At 43.7% G+C, this 17,171-nt stretch overlaps 1 protein-coding gene and 1 long non-coding RNA gene across 2 annotated transcripts in view; one reads left to right on the top strand and one right to left on the bottom strand.

Moving 5' to 3' along the window:
* Window positions 1-13,970, bottom strand: part of LOC135296632 (uncharacterized) — a 72,269-nt gene extending 58,299 nt beyond the window's left edge. The window contains exons 1-2 of the long non-coding RNA XR_010358671.1: window positions 13,831-13,970; window positions 13,010-13,061 (exon numbers count right to left, since the gene is read on the bottom strand). This is a non-coding gene — a long non-coding RNA (uncharacterized LOC135296632). The remainder of the gene's footprint in view (window positions 1-13,009; window positions 13,062-13,830) is intronic.
* CCN2 (cellular communication network factor 2) lies at window positions 13,787-16,761 on the top strand. Its single transcript, XM_064413204.1, has 5 exons — window positions 13,787-13,978; window positions 14,086-14,302; window positions 14,426-14,677; window positions 14,904-15,115; window positions 15,437-16,761. The coding sequence occupies exons 1-5, from the start codon at window positions 13,919-13,921 to the stop codon at window positions 15,731-15,733; spliced, it is 1,038 nt and encodes a 345-aa protein (XP_064269274.1). The 5' UTR covers window positions 13,787-13,918; the 3' UTR covers window positions 15,734-16,761.
* Window positions 16,762-17,171: the final 410 nt, after the last annotated feature.

Genomic DNA, 17,171 nt, shown 5'->3' with positions numbered 1-17,171 from the left:
TCAACATTATCGTGGCTCCCACCAGTGAGGAGAGGAGAGGAACTGAGGCCAGGAAAAGGCCAGGAACTGTCAACATTTTCCTTATAAATCTGTATTTCAGGAGAGTCTAAATAGGCTTTAAATTACTATAGTTGGGACCAAAATTGGGATTGTGAGGTCTCTGGAAACAAATCTGCATAAGCAGCTTACAAAACTCCAGTCTAGAGAGACCATAAGAGCAGAAGAGGGATAATTTTTAGTGGCTAAAGGTATCTATCTTGTTTGTGCTGCTAATCAGTGATCAGAAACCAAACAGGATGTTTGCAATCAGTGCTGATGAACATACAAGAAGCCTGCTTTCACATTTAGCCATCTCCTCCAGCATTTTCCTCTTAAACAGACAGCTGCCACACAACACAGACTGTCTTGTGATATATCTGGAGCTCACATTTCCAGAGACATCCTGGACAAAACTCAGCAAGAACCACAGCAGGAAAAGAAGGATTCACAAACAATCTTGATTTTTAGAAAGATATTATTTCATGCCCCAGTTTAAAACTAAGCTATGTCTAAAACACAATTATTATAATAGTTTCATGAACCAGTTCATTAGTCTTAAAGGGTAGCACTCAAACGAAACTGTAGATGCAGTTTTCCTTTTCTGAACCAGTCACCCAAAAGTTCCTACCTACACAGAGCTGCACACTTTAATGAGAGACAGAAAGGAAATAAAATGAGAAATGGAGTCATAGGACAGGTTTGATTTGTCAGATTTTTCATTTAATGGACTGATTATACCAGTTCCATCCACTTCTCCTACCTCATTGCACTTTCAGTGGCCCTGGCCCTCACACACTTATAGCACATTCCAGCTATTTGCTTCTACAGCTTCCTTCCACACTTCAGCTTACATAGCTATAAAAATGAAAAAAAGTCAATGGTGAAGCTCATTAATGTTTCACTTTACCAGGCTAATTAGGTGTTGGACAGAACAGCAATAGGTTCTGTTGCAAAACCCACCATGTTTTAGTCTTTCAGTAACTTCTCCATATGTTTTTCTGCTCTACAGTTTGTTGAACTTCCCCTCAGCATTTTACTTTCTTGCTGTTTCTGCTCCAGTTTATGCCATGTACCTCTTCTTCCTCAGTCTTCCTTTCAACTGCAACACCCCTAAATAAACCACCTTACCTGTACTCTGGGAAAATACCCATCACATGTTACTGGTTCTCCCCTGTTTTACCAGATTTTACAAGCTATTTTGCACAAACCTGCTCTTATTCTGTGCAGCACAATTGCAAAATCTGGACCCAAGAATGGCCTCTTCACACAGAAGCTGTGTTTTACTGTGCATTCCTGAAACACTGCATACAACTGGTATCCTTTGCCCATTAGTCTACTATTAAAAGTGTCTTACCTCATCAATTATGTCTCAAGCCTACCAGTTCAACAAATTATATAAGTTCCTTATATTTTAATTAGCTTATTAGCTAGATATTTTAGGAAGATGGTCTCTCAAACTCCTAGGCCTACCACAGAATTACTTTGTGAACCAAATCTATATAACAGTATCTGAGAGAAACTTTGAAACAGAATAATACAAGAGAGAAAATTCAGTTGGTGAGAGACCAATAAACACACTGTAAAGTCAGAGGGTTTTCACAAGAAACACTGGGTCGTGAATGACTATTCCAGAAATGGAAAAATAGAGAGTCTCTTGACATCTGAATAGGGTGAGCAGGCAGTGGTCCAACAAACAAACCAGAAGTGGAAAGAGAAAAAAATGTATTTTTGGATCCAAACAGTTTCAAAAATGAAAACAAGGATTAAAAAACAAGAATTAAAACATGGGAAGCTGAAGTCTATTCCCATATTTTATTGCACCACTTGAAAGAAAGCTAAATGCAGGCTCTGTCCTGATGAGAAGCAACATTCTCTCTTTTACTGCCTGATGAGAAGCAACATTCTCTGTTTTACTGCCAATTTTAGATAAGACTCTCTGTCAAAAATGGGGTTTAAAATAGAATGGGATTTAAATCAGTGGATAGATAGAGAGGTCATGCTACTTCTTCTTTCTTTAAATGCAGGGGTGACTTTCCTGACCTGTGTACTCTAGAGGTGGCAGACCAGGTAGATAAGGCTCTCCCCTCAGCTCTTCCCCAAGCCACTCTGCAAAGCAGGTAGTCCACAAGGGCAGCTGCTGGTAACACTGACAAAGTGCTGAATGCTACAGCCCTTGGCTGTAAAAGGCAGGAAACTCCCTGAAAGTATAACCTGCACCAGCCCTCTGCCCTGCAGGAAAGGGCAAAGCAGTCCATACTATAGCCCTCTGAAAATGTCCCTGGCACAGCACCCTTCTGGGACATGCCTGAAGGCTTAGGGCAGAAGCCCAACTACTGCTAGGCTGGAGAGCTGCTCAGTGTTAGAACACCTAGATTTTTTTCAAAAAACACAGATTAAATTCAAAAAACACAAAATATTCCTGAAGCCGCTGTGAGGGGGGATAAGGTCCTTGTGTGTGTGTCATCAGAGAAAAGTTTGGTACCCTCAGGCCTCCAAAGATCTCACTGGACCCAATCCCTGCAGCTGTGCCTCCAAAACTCCCCCTGCAACTCAAGCAGAGAAAGAGCATGACAAACAGCTACCATTTCTTTACAGGCAGCAAAGCTTCCACCCACACTCCAAACCATACTGCATACACAAGCACAGGACTTACACAAAAGCAGAGAAAATGCAGAATGATGGCTGAAGGTCTCCAAAGTCTTCATCAGTGATTGATCCCTACCTGCCAGACTCACTGGCCTGGACCCAACACTGGCCTTTTGAACTACCTAACCCGAGGCTCCCTACTGCAGACACTCACAATGGGATTTGGTTTGGGAGCATCTACAGTGACAGAAAATGGCAAAACTGCATTGCCAAGTTTGCTTTTACATAACAGGCTTTCATGACTCTAAACAAATCATAGGATGTTTCTAAGTGTTCCCTGATGTGGACCAGAAGATGTTTTTTCTTCTCTTTGAAGAAGACTGGGTTTCCAAACATGACTTCAGCCCTATTTACAGTGATAGGCATTAAAAAAAATGTCACTCAAAGTGAAAATTTTAAAAGTGTTTTTGAGGACAATCAAGACCAGTAGGTCCTTGACACAAATAAACTCCTCCAACATTTCTCCCTTTCAAAATCAAACCAAATCATTGACATGTTTCAGAACAAAAGAATTCCAAGTTTTTCTCCGCTTCATTTTGCTGAAAAACAACACAAGCAATGCACAGGGTCTATTTCATCAGGACTTCTCTTTCTAATTAAAAAAAACTTCAATCAAAGGTCTCCAGTTGTCCTAGAAATTTAGGAAAAAAGACTAGAAATGTTTCTGGTGTCTTTGTCTCCCAGTCGAAAAAATGATAGGGTCTATAAAAAGCATAAGACAGATGAACAGATAAGCAAGCAGATGCTCACAACTTTGAAGACACACCAAAAAATAGTCCTGGAATTCTGAAGGGGATTTTCATAGCTTGCCTGTCGTTCTGACTGGTTCCCCAGTTGTAAAACAAATATATAATTGCTTTATATACTCTTAAAAAAAAAAAAAAAACTGTCATAATTTTAAAGTGTGTTGATCACAGTTTATTTTTAGATCTGACAAACCACAGAAACATCTCCAAAAATATTCTAAAGAAGCAGTGACCTTTCCAGCTTGGAAAGCAGAGTTGTTTTAAAAACATCCTCCAAGCTATGTTACAGGCTAAACAAATCTGTAAGACCCCTCAGTGGCCTTCCCAAAAGCCTTCCACATTCACCTATACATTGTTTTATAAAAACTTCACACCCAGGCTAGCAAAGGTAGTCTTAAGTATCAGCTCATACTCAGAAACAGACCAAGAGTCACCTCTTGAAAAGGAGAGCATTGCTCTGAAGACAGAAAGGGCTGCTTGTGGGAATGTGGGCTGCAGTGGTGAGGAGCAACAGCAGCTTCATCTCTGTGGTAGAGAAGATACAGCTCACTGAAGACACAAGCAAAATGAGGAAAGGTGGTGGAAAGGCACTGGGAGCCAGTTGGGGAAAATGATGGCCAGAAAAAGGAGAAAGCTTCCAAAATGAAGGATTTGATGCACAAATGATGCAAAAGTAAGTGAATATTTTGCAAGGTGCAAAGGGCAAAGGCAGGCAAGGAAGAAAGTTTTACCCCCCATGCTCTGGGGATGACAAGTTACAACTGGTCAGGCAGAGTGTCACCACTGCCCCATGGTCAACCTGCTGAAGCTATCTACAGCTGGGTACTCTATGATGACTAACAATTATGTCATCCCCTACACATATTTACAAATTCAAAACCTCCTTCCAAGCAAGAGCAGTCATTAGGTAAGAGGATCACCCTGGGTCTATTTTCATCAGAAGTATCCCAGCATCAAATCTTCACAAAAACTCTGGGCACTCTACTGTCTTAATCTTGTGAGATTTTTTTCTCTACAACTTTCCTGTTATTCCCATCTCAGTTCTCCCCAAAACTCAAATGAATTTGTTCAGTTAGTTCAGCATTATCAAATACGTTTTAAGTCCTGCAGTTATGTTCCTGCTTGGCTTTCTTGACACATATCTGTAGAAGAGAACTTCATGTTACCTTGGTGGGGTTTTTCTGTGTTCTTTTTTTTTTTTTTTTTTCTTATAGGATTAAATAATGAGAATGTACTGTCCTGTGTTGGCTTGAAGCAAAAGCAGGAAAAATTAAGGAATTTTGAGTAAAAACATAACTTTGGCAAGATTTGCTCTGGTGGCCTTCAAGAAATAAAAATTAGACACCTCATTTATTCAACTAATTTGACTTGAAATACAGCATATGTATTTTTCTTGCTGCAATTATATAATAAAATGTCAAAAGTGCGTAAGGAATAAGCTCTGGACACAATGTAAAATCAAGCCTCTGCAGTAACAAACCTGTGACCTCTAGCAACAGAAACACACATCTATACGTTTTCAAGGAGAAGAATTATTCAATTACACTACAGTAACTATGCTGCCCATTCATCCTCAACTATGATGAAGAGTCTAAACAGGAGGGCTGACACATCAAGTAAAAGTGTTGGACTCAAAAAAGGATTGCTGCAATTTCCCTCAGACTTATTCTCCTTTTCTTTCCTGAAAAGAGTAAAGTGATAAAAATGGAAAGCCCATAGAAACCGGAATTACAAACCACGTAATGCTGGTTTTGCTCTTGGTTTTGACTTTGTACATGTATTGATTCTTCAAATGTTAGAAAACATTTGTAACAAAACATCTCATGTCCAGAATTACTATCTTGACCCTGTGCTTTATAAAAGCACACTTACAAGGTGTGTGGTATTATGACACTGTGCACTGTGACTTACTCAGGTCAGCATTCTCCAGGGTTTTATTACTGCAGGAATCCAAGTGAGTGCAGTAAACTGTGGTACAAGCTTCACTGTGCTTCTGACTTTAACCTCATCTATAATTTATGTACGACTACAGCTAAGGAAAAATTAAAAGTTGCCCTGAATGTATTTAATTTTATTGTTTTCTGTTTGTATTTTTATGTTTGGTTAACTTCCTGCATTTGCAACAACCACCCTAATTAAAAACAAGAAACTTGAGGCTTAGGCACTAGTTTGAAAAATGTATATGTATTTTTTTAATCTTAGATGTTTACTCTTGAGCAAAACCAGCCTTGCATTCCTTGAGAATTTCATTATACTTAATGAAGTTCCACTCAAACTTAGGCACATTACCTCCCAATAGCATAAACAAATTCCTTATGTCTTATTTGGAAATTGGACCAATAATTCTCTCCTGTTTGTTTCTGTTAAGAATAAGGTTGTGGAGCAAGCACTGAATTTATCAATGTGCTAAACATAAAGAATGTGGATTTTGCCCAGGCTCCTATTGATTATAGTTCAAAAGTCCAGGAATTGCAGATATACAAAATGCATTAAAAAAATGTTACCTGAAGAATGGTTTTCCTTTCCAATCTTCCCAATCAATTTTCACCATTAAAACCAAAAGCAAATACTTACCTGCCATATTCTCCTCTGCATTCTAAAATAACACATTTAGCCAGGGTTATTTTATTTCTCGTGATAGGTTACAGAAGCATAAATGTGTTTCTCCTTTAATTCTTCCTTAATTCTCACTTACTCTACCTCATTACAGATCTGTGCAATCAGATCTTGAGGACTTACAAAATGTGCCTGATTCACTCCTTTCAGTTGTTTTCCTGATCATTAACAAGTTCCTAAAAACTATTTCATTCTTTCCCAAAAATTGTTGACTAGGTTGTCCAGTGATAAAATTCCCTAACGCAGACCCAAAAAGTGAGAAACTTGAGGTGTCTCCACTGTGCACCTCAATGCAGCTTGTTCCTGAGTGCAGCAGGGCAACAGAAAGCAGGGACTGGCTACCAAAGGTGTGGAGAAGAGGAGCACCCAGACTTTGCCGCAGACACCTCTCTCTTCTTCTGGCAAATGAGTTTTCCCATGGTTGAACTGACCTGGGCACAGTTTCTTGGTGGTGAAATGCTGTGAAGGCCGTGGGAAGGAAGCTGCCAAGCCCACCTCATCCTTGGCTGGCTCACCTACACCACTCTCCTCACACACCGACTTCTCCACTTCCTCCATTCCACCCCATTCCACCGCAACCCTTCCCACACAAACACATTCGTGCACCTTTCTCTTCAGCCCTGTTTAGCATTTCCCACTCAGGACCTTGGCTGCTTTTCTCTGGGGACATGCTCAAAAACGGCACATGGGTGGGAAACTAACAGGAGGGGTAAGTCCCTTTTCCACCCTCCTGTTATACTGCACTACTTCAAAATCTGAGCCCACTCCTTCAACTCCCACTTTTACAACCCCACCTCTGCCCACATGCCTCCTCTGCAGAACTGCACCAAACCCAGTGGCAGGGCAGGATGGTGGCTGACAGCCACGCTGCTGCTTCAGACTGTGCCTTGCAAGAGAAGTTGTGGTCACACAAGGGACGAGAGAGTGACTTCACAGCCAGGGCCAAGGCATGAGGAACGCATCCTGCCTGCCGAGGACCCACAGAGTCCAGTTACTCATCGTGAAGCAGACAGTGTGGATTTCACCAACACCAACAGTCCTACAAAAACAACCCTTTTCTATCAAGTTAGCAAAACTTTTCCTCACTGTGTCCTCTGCCTTGCCTCTGCCTAGCATTTTTTCTTCATTAGCCAATAGCACTAACGTGGGAAAAGCCTTTTGTCAGACAGGCAGGGATTTTGCAAGCGCTTTACAACTCCCACATGTCATCTTCCCTCCTGAGGCAGGAAAACAATTCAGTCACATTCTCCTTACATCTGGACAGAAAAGCTGGTAGGAATGAATAAGAAAAACAGAGTGGTTTTGCAAAGCAGTGAACCATTCAGCTTGTTCCAGCTGCAGAAACCCTCCGGCTCCTTTCTCCAACCAACCTTTTCATTCCTAGAACACCCACTCCTCTTTTGCCCCTGCTTTTCTCCCCGTGAGAGACTGGCCAGGGTACACACAAATACAGCACTTGCCTCGGTGACTTTTTGGGAAGCACAGTCCTTTCCAAACTTCTACTCCCCCCTGTGGCAGCTTGATGGTAAAAAAGAAATAGAAAGTGCACTTCCCAAGTCATGCACTCCACCGTCACTCTTTGCAAGCCATTTATCAAGAAAAATAAAGATATGTGAAGGCCTAGGTGAGTTACCACTGAATTTGAGAAGGTAAAATGAGAAAACTGTTCCCAGGGAGTTTAAAAATTAACACTCTGTATCTTGTGAGTGACAGAAGGAGAAAGGCTAGTTCATACAAGTTTTTAAAACTCATCTGAAAATTTTATTACAAAGTTTGTAACTCACATACAAACACTGTTAGGACAGATGTAAGATTTTTCAAATATCTTGCAAAGCTTAGGCAATACAAACAGGCAGTTGATGAACTGTCTTTTCATCCCATGTCATAATTGAATCTCAAATAATTATAAACACCTACCATGCTATTAAGGTTAGACTTTTCCACAAGATCCATCAAGGATAACTTCCTCACAAGAAATGCACCACAAATAACTTCTTAGGTTCAATTTTCTCAAAAACCCCATTGTCCAAAACGGTCAAAACAAACAACATACAGTAAAACCTAACCTTGATTTCTATTTAAAACCCTTTAATAAAAGGGTTATAAATGGAGTAATATGCTCAGGAACACGTGCTGTTAGTGAGAGTCCTACCACTTTTATAACAGCATGCTTATTACTTAAAAGCCACTCACCAATAAGACATCTGTAGCAACATGGTTGTAAACACTGGACCTAAGACCATTGATGTTTAAAACAACTAGGTTTCCTCAATTAGTTCCTGCAGGAAATCAAAATATTTTAAACATGTCCCCACTTCCCTAACAATGCACGTTTCTTGGAGTATCTGCTTTTCTCGTCTCCATGTGAAAAATGGTCTGAGAGAGAATTTCCCACCAACACCAGAGGGATCAGCAGTCTAAGATGTTTTTCAGACCTGGCCCAGTAATTGCTAAATTTCACACACATCCATGGGTCAATAAGGAAGCCACCTTGGCTGTTGTTGGTTACATCCCAGCTTCCCTGTCTGCGTCACTTGTACAGATGTATTTGCACAGGTCACATACCACACATCACTTGCTGAAAAAACAGACAGCCAAGCTGGCAGCTGAACCATGGGGAACAGAGATCAAATTCTATTATTTTTTCCTGAAAAATCATAGAATCTCTAGAATTTGGTGCCAATGTATCGAGGACATTATGTTCTTTTGCAGGTCAGCTGATGCAGTATGCATATGAAGTCCTCAAGACACATTACAGACCTACATAATAAGCCAACTCCTCAACTTCCTCTGGAAGGACTGTGTAAACAGAAAAGCCTACAGCAAGATCAGTGAACTAAGGTTGTATCATAAATGGGGGAGACATTTCTCTCTTTTCATTTATCCCCAAAGAAACCACGTTGTCACCCACACATGTAAAAGTATTGACCCTATCCTATCAGACAGCATCGAAAATGTATCCCACAGGATTCTCCCCAGGCCTCTACTCCACAGCAGCTACAATATAAATTAAGAGATCCCATAGTTTATGGCAAAGAAAACTTAATTTGTTGATGGAAGTCCTTAATTTGGTCAAATATTAATTAAACATTGGTGTCTCAGTTTGGGGGGGAAAAACCCACAAACCCTCAAAACTTACACTAACAGCTCCTGAAAGAAGCAGGTTGAAAAACTGAAAACAAAATGACACGCATTGTAGACTAAGCAGATCTGATTCTTTCCTGCCCACATAATCCATGACAGAGTGGGAGGAAGTGTTCGTCCAGCTGTTTTCCACGTGGTTCCTCTGAGAACCTCAAAAGGATTTCTGAGTCAATCCCTGGCCACATTTCCTCTCCAGCCAGCAACAGTAACTTTTTATGAATTGTTAACCATTTATGGGACAATTGTCAAAGGAGTGGTCAGTGACCCACTGCAGCCCTACACTAGTTGACTTACTACAGTGAGAGGTTGCAAACCTCAGCCAAATCTGAGAAACAAACAACTGAAAGCGTCTCTCTCCTTACTCCCCTTTGCGAGCCATGGAAGGACTCTACGCTTCCCCAGAAAAACCAAGGACACACCCAGCCTCCTTACAGAAGTAGTGAATGCTGCTCCTACACTGCTTCTAAGACCAGATCTGTGGCAAATTTTTCAGAATAAAATAAGATAAACTGAATCTGAGACTCAGTAGGCAAAGGACATTTAGCTTCACAGTACTCATAATCTCACTTTCATACAAATAGTTTTACGTGTCCTTTGAATACCCATTTAGATTACTTACAGTAATCACTTTGCCAGTTTAAGACCACACACATTCACAAAAAATCCAGTTACTTTTCAAGAATAAAGCCAAGTGCTTAAAGCAGCATTCTCAGGACTCTAGAAGTAACACAATATTTGCATGTTAACACATAAAGAATAACATTACAGAAAACAACAAAACTCAAGTCCGCTAATGGGAATTGCACCTGATGATTTTTCTTTAGCCCAATGGACTTGGACTTTTCAAATCCCAATATTTTGATGGCCAACAGTGCATTTAGTGAACTACCCAACTGATGCTAGCAGAGAATCTGAACCAGTATCTGGAGGAATTTGGACTAGGTCCACCATTTCAGCAGCAAACATGCCCATAGGCCTATGCCATCCAGTGCCCCTCCCTGCCTTCTAATTCTGGTTCACTTTGGAGAAGAGATAATGGCTCTCGTTCTGATGTGAATTGTCATGACTACAAGGTGAAAGGCTTTGTACCACTCTAACCAAGCAGTACAAACTGCACAACACGGATAAGTTGCTTGACAGATCCTGGGAAATGTGGTCTTTTCTTTGCCTTTGCTGATTCATGAGATCACACATCTGCCCAGAAAAGGATGAGTAGAAGTTCAGCAAGTGGTCTACTTCAGAGCCCTTTCCATGCCTACAGATACATAGAATAAGCTACCAGATGACTTCTAAGAAAGAGAAATACCAGGCAACCACATTCATGATGGAATAAATTTCATTATTTTTATTCTGTGTCTATTCCTGAGCTAGCAGAGCAAGTCTTTCTTGGAATTTGCCTTTTAAGCAAAAGCCTACTAACGTAACTTTAACCAGACCTCTCAGAATTCTGAGATATATTTATTACAATTTTAAAGAAATATCCTGGTGAGCATTTTGGGAAAGGAACTAATTGGCACACTAAACCTGAGGGAAGCCAGAAATGTCTGAGGCCAGCTACAAGCCCATCGTGATGATAAACAGCTCAGGGTCCAGATGTCCATATATGGCAAGACTTCCTATAAGACTGACAGTACTGTATGTGCATTGCGTATGGTTGTTGGATCAGATTCACATTCCTCGGGTATGTTTCTCTGGGAGCTTTTGATTTCCGCTTTGAGGGCTGGCTCAGACCTCCAATTGCTCTTATAAAAAAATATCTGTGACTGAAAGTTGAAAATGTGCAAGATTCTTTCTTTAAGTACACAAACACTCCAAGTCTAGCCACTTTCCTGTAGTCTTGCCAGGTTTTCACTATGTCTGATACCTGATCAAGTGACTTTTTGGGGGAAGCAGGAAAAAAAATAAAGAAGGAAAAACACAAGAGAGGAATGTAGCAATCCACACCTGTACATTTTACAAGACTTCACCAACTGAAGCTGATGTAGACACACACATACCGTATATAGCTGTGTAAACAAGTCTACAAGGCTGCTGTAGTGAATTCCTAGTTTCAGCAGAAAAAATATACTATCTTAAAAGCATGTGCTGTATAAACACCTGCATGGAAGTCAAAATTAGTGCATTTTAACCATTTTATGCATCAAAGCCAAGATGTACTTGTCCAACCTGTGGCATACTCAAGAGGTTCCTGGATGTGGCATCCGGGGATACTGTTTAGGGGTGATTATGGTGGGGTGACATTGCTGGCTGGACAAAATGATCTTGAAGGTCTGTTCCAACCTTGAGGATTCTATGGTTGTCATCAGAAAGGATAAGCTGAAGACAGATTGGAGTCTGCAAGAACCACCTTGGCTTTCAAGTTCCCTTTGCCCCTGTGTGTAGATACACACGCACCAATGAAGTACCCACTGTTAGACACACCTAACAACACAGAAACCAAGATGACCAAAAGGCACTCCTGTGGACTCTGATTCTTGCCTACCTCCATGTGCTGATACAACTTGTAATTTAGTGGGCTAATGCCTGATCCGCAGTGGTGCAAGACCAGAATTAGTTCTGAATTCAAGTAACTATTCAAGCCCTTTTTCTCAGGGCAGCAAGTGTATAGGGCTTGCTGTACTTGGCCTGCAGTGGGAGGACTTAGGACAGATTTATCCTTTAATTTTGGATTTCCTGGCTTTCTGGTAGTTTGTTACTTTTACACATACTTTTTCTGTCAGTGAGATTCTTAGGTTTTGTTTAATAAAATTGTATCTCTGAAAAAACCTCTTACATGGAAAGTTATAAAACATGTCTAGAGCCTCTCTCTCTCTCTCTCTGATCTTCTACCATATTTAGGCATTTAAAAAAGGCATTCTGTTTACCTGGTTACATTTGCATTTTGGTATGCATGTCATACATAGTTTGGTACACATAGTATTTACCCAGCACTGAGGCCACTGGAGTCCTTCAAGTAAATACAGATTTTAGGAGCCCTCATGGTTTTGGGAACATATATTATTTACCATAACTGTTCCTCTGGGGTTCCTTTTTTTCTTTCAAAGACAATCTCATTTCTTCTAATGGAGAATTTCAAGTAGAAGAAATGACATCCAAATGACTTTACCAGATGCAGTACAATGCTGGCAGAATATAAGTAGCAGTTTTACAGCACAATGGTCCTACTGGGGCATTACATAGAAGACCTTCTTTTCCCCTCATGAATCTTGTTTTATTATCACAGCATCATAGCATGGAAGTATACCTAGATATGGAGGGATAGAAAGAAGTGGGGAGCAAGGGAGAATGGCAGTGGGGGAAAGCCTGCACACAAAAGATGAGATCTCTTAAGGTACTACAAGATTTTAGATTGCTTATTGCAATGCATTAAGCCGGTCTCTCTTACTAAACACTAACATACTTCCACAGGTCAAAAGCCAAAACATTGGCATTCCTTGTGTTAAAGCGGAGGTCAAACAACATGACATCACTGAATATTCAAATCATACACGGGAGGCGGGGGAAGAGCCATCCTCCCGGTTAAAAAAAGAAAAAGAAAAAAAAACCCCAACAATAATCATAGCAGTTATCTGCAATGACTTAATACAAGCCACAATGCTTACGTCCTGGGTTCAGTCAAATACAAACCACAGTGTTAAGGTTTTGGCTGAATGAAGTGGCATGCCATTCTCTTCTTGTTGTAATCCGGGGGCAGGCCATCAGGAAGGTTGGAAGCAGGGATGTGCGAGGAACGAGGAACGTGTTGCTCAGAAATGACAGCTGCACACAGGCAGTGGGAAAATAATAGCCACTTCTTCCATGCTTCAGACTCCACTCACCGTGCCAAGTATTTCAGAGTAAATAGGCACTCTCTCTATTCATAGAGAGCATCTATTAGGGAAGGAACACGTTACAAATATTCAGTATGATTCAGTGGTACACAGAGTCAATTTATACCCGGTAGTGTAATTATACCTTTTTTCGGTGGTACCAAAGTGCCCGGACCGTTCGCCGCCGGACACCGGGTACCCCGCGCCACCCCCGATCCTCTGTGCGCGGGGGAGGGACGAGGGACGAGCGGGGAGCACAGGGGAAGGGAAATAGCGGATTCCCCCGAACGCCCCTGGCAACCGGCCCGCCGCCCCTTCCCACCGGACCCGCCGCCCGCCCCGAAATAACGCGCTGCCGGGGGCGGGGGGGCGGCCGGGAGCGCGGGCAGCGACGGGGACTCACATTTAAAACACATCAGGACGAAAAATAAAAAAAACCGTGATGGGGGGGCGAGGGCGTGCGCTGGGGGGGCGCAGCCGGAGGAATGCGGGAGTCAGGGGTCAGGGCCGCTCCGGGGCGGCCGCGGCGGCGCGGGGCGGGGCGGGCGGCGCGGCGCGGCGCGCAGGAATGCGCGGAATGTCGCTGTTTGTCCGCGGCCCCATTCAGCCCATTGGCGAGGCCGCGCCGCCGCCGCCTATAAAGGGGCGTCCGTGCCGGCACTCGGCAGTCACACAGCCACTCTCCCGCCGCACTCGGACGGAGCGGAGCGGAGGAGAGCGGAGCCCAACACCAGCCGTGAGCAGCTACCCTCCGGCACAGCGCCCACGGCCCGCCGCAGCCCCGTCCGCGCCGCCGAGGAGATCCGCCCTGCGAGAAGCGCTCGGTTTACCTCGGCTCCCCTCGCTGCCCGGCAGCCCGACGCCGCCGCCTGCCCGACGCCGCCGCCTCGTCACCCACAAGCCGCTGACCGCTGCAGGATGGTCCCCAACACCTTCGCCCCGTTCGCCCTCGCCCTGCTGCTCGCTCTGCTCAGCCCGGTAAGTGCTGCCGCCCGCGGCGCCGCCGCGCCTGCCCCGTCCGGGCGGTCCCGGCGGCGGCTCTGACGCCCCCTCTCTCTCTCTCTCTGTCCCCCCGGCACTTGCAGGAGGCCCAGGGCCAGGAGTGCAGCGGGCAGTGCCAGTGCGGAGCCAGTCCCACCTGCCCCGCTGGCGTCTCCCTGGTGCTCGACGGCTGCGGCTGCTGCCGCGTGTGCGCCAAGCAGCTGGGCGAGCTCTGCACCGAGCGCGACCCCTGCGACCATCACAAGGGGCTCTTCTGCGATTTCGGCTCCCCCGCCAACCGCAGAATCGGCGTCTGCACCGGTGAGTTGGGGCCGGGGCTGCCGCCTGCCGCGGGGACGGGAACAGGGTCCTGCCGGGCAGGGAGCGAGCGAAGCGGGAACCTCGGAGACTCCCGACTCACGCTCTGCCTCCTGCCCCTCGCAGCTCGGGACGGCGCGCCGTGCGTGTTCAGCGGCATGGTGTACCGGAGCGGAGAGTCCTTCCAGAGCAGCTGCAAGTACCAGTGCACCTGCCTGGACGGTGCCGTGGGCTGCGTGCCCCTCTGCAGCATGGACGTCCGCCTGCCCAGCCCCGACTGCCCCTACCCGCGCCGGGTGAAGCTCCCTGGAAAGTGCTGCGAGGAGTGGGTCTGCGATGAGGCCAAAGAGCAGACTGCCGTGGGACCTGCACTTGCCGGTGAGTGGGGGGCTCTCTGCAGATGGCAGCCGGGGGAGGGGGCACTCTGCATGATGAGGCTGAAGGCAGTGGACTAGGTGGACACAGGGCAGAGGCTGGAGGGCTGCAGTTGGTGGAATCACCCCACGGATTTAGTGTAGCTGCCTGAATTTCTCAGGGAAAGGAAGGAGCGTTTAGAGGGCTGAGGTCAGGCAGTGGTCTCATTTTGGTTTTCTGTCTCCTGCAGCTTACAGACTGGAAGACACTTACGGTCCAGACCCAACAATGATGCGTGCCAACTGCCTGGTACAGACCACGGAATGGAGTGCTTGCTCCAAGACCTGTGGCATGGGTATCTCTACCAGGGTCACCAATGATAATGCCTTCTGCAGACTGGAGAAACAGAGTAGACTCTGCATGGTCAGACCTTGTGAAGTAGACCTGGAGGAGAACATCAAGGTAAATATGATTATCTTTATGTGTGCTGCACTAGGTTGCTTGCATCCACTAGCAAAAAGGCAGTGACCAAAAATGCAGTGCTGACAGGTAGTCAGTTTCAAGTGGTTTGCTTTGAAATTTGAGTTTTACCCTAGTGGTGATCACTATTTACAATTAAATGTCCTTAGTTTTCTCTCATGCTGTGTTATGGCACTATATAAGACAATCTTGCCTAATGATAATACAGTAAGGATTAGCATGTCTGCTCACTAACTTGCAAGCTTAATGTGCTTTGTGAAAGCCTACCTTCTAAACATCTTGTATTGACTTCTGTCCTAACAGAAAGGCAAAAAGTGCATTCGCACCCCCAAAATCTCCAAGCCTGTCAAGTTTGAGCTGTCTGGCTGCACCAGCGTGAAGACCTACAGAGCTAAGTTCTGTGGTGTTTGCACTGACGGGCGCTGCTGCACACCCCACAGAACAGCCACCCTCCCTGTGGAGTTCAAGTGCCCTGATGGGGAGATCATGAAAAGGAAAATGATGTTCATCAAGACCTGCGCGTGCCACTACAACTGCCCTGGAGACAATGACATCTTTGAGTCTCTGTACTACAGAAAGATGTATGGAGACATGGCATAAAGCCAGAAGGCGATGCTAAGCACATTCTCAACTTGAACTGATTTGCATCTCATTTTGTAAACATGATTCAATAGCACAAGGTATTTAAATCAGTTTTTTTTTTTTTTTAATTTCAACAAACTGCTCCATGTGACTTAAGACAATTTTTCTACTGACCCCAAATGGTGATTTGAAGAAGAACGTAAAATGGACAGTGGGACCACAGCAAGACACAGCTTCAGAACATGTTGCTCCTGAGGTGGTGTGATGGGGTTAAGGGAAACAGGCAGGAAAAGCAGATTCAAGCAAATGTTCCCTTAATGTGGTACAGCGTGCTTCATCTAGTAGTGCAATTGAGAAGAGACCATTAGCATGTTTGCTGGCGCTGGCTTAAAGACAGCAACAGCTGGAATGCAAACACCCAGCAAAGTGCTAAGTAGAAGGTGTTCTGTTAGTCAGGACAGTAATGTTTCAGCTCTGACACTCTGATTCAGATGGCTTGGCCAGCAAGAATCAGAATCATGTCAATTAGACTGGACAGCTTGTGGCAGTTAATTTACCTGTAACAAGCTACTTTTTATGAATATTGTAAATACTGTGTGTATATATATTTGTACAGTTATCTAAATTAATTTAAAGTTTTGTGCTTTTGTTTAATGCTTTGAAAGTTCAATGATAGACTTCTTTTTTGGAACAAGATAGGTAAGATTTAAAGCTTGTTTGACAATGCATTCAAAGCATGAAATAGATACTCTAGTGGAAATTGTTCAGATAGGGCCAAATGGTGAGTTGAGGTCAAGATGAAGTTGAGGTGCCTGTAATGTTACAAAGCATTTGTCTGAAAAAATATGTTTACTTACTACTTTATAAGACAAGTGGCTTTAAGAGAAATGGCTGTTCTGTTGTTCGTCAGTCTTTCCACTTGAGCATTTGTTTCTTTCTTTGACTATGGCTCTTTTTGGACAGTTTATTTGTTGAGAAGTGTGACCAAAAGTTACATGTTTGCACCTTTTTAGTTGAAAATAAAGTATTTATATTTTTTATATAAATGGCTTGGTATTTCATTTACCTTTAGTCTCCACTATTCCTTTTCATGTTTCTAAAGGGGTTGCCTTTGCACTAGATGAAAATCAAGAAATATGTGGTGGGTTCTTTCTCCAGAAGCACATACACTTAGGAATAACTAAAGATTTACTTATTCTGTTAGTTGGTTCACTACTTTAGTAGTTTGTTACTCTTCTGAATTTAGAATGGAGGGAAGGGCCAGGCTTGCTTTGCCAAGCCCAGTATGACATTAGAAAGTGCAGCAGGTCTCCTCATGCATCATCACATGTAGTTTGAAGGGAGCCAGCTGTCACCGTAGTATTCAACTGCTGCGGTAATGCACCATACAACATGCTTAATTTCATTGAGGTGTTCCACTGGTTAAGATTTGTTTTCAACTAAGGCAAGGAAAATA

Source organism: Passer domesticus, chromosome 3, assembly GCF_036417665.1.
Source record: "Passer domesticus isolate bPasDom1 chromosome 3, bPasDom1.hap1, whole genome shotgun sequence".
NCBI classification, from domain to species: Eukaryota; Metazoa; Chordata; class Aves; order Passeriformes; family Passeridae; genus Passer; species Passer domesticus.
This window is presented reverse-complemented; position numbering and strand designations above follow the sequence as displayed.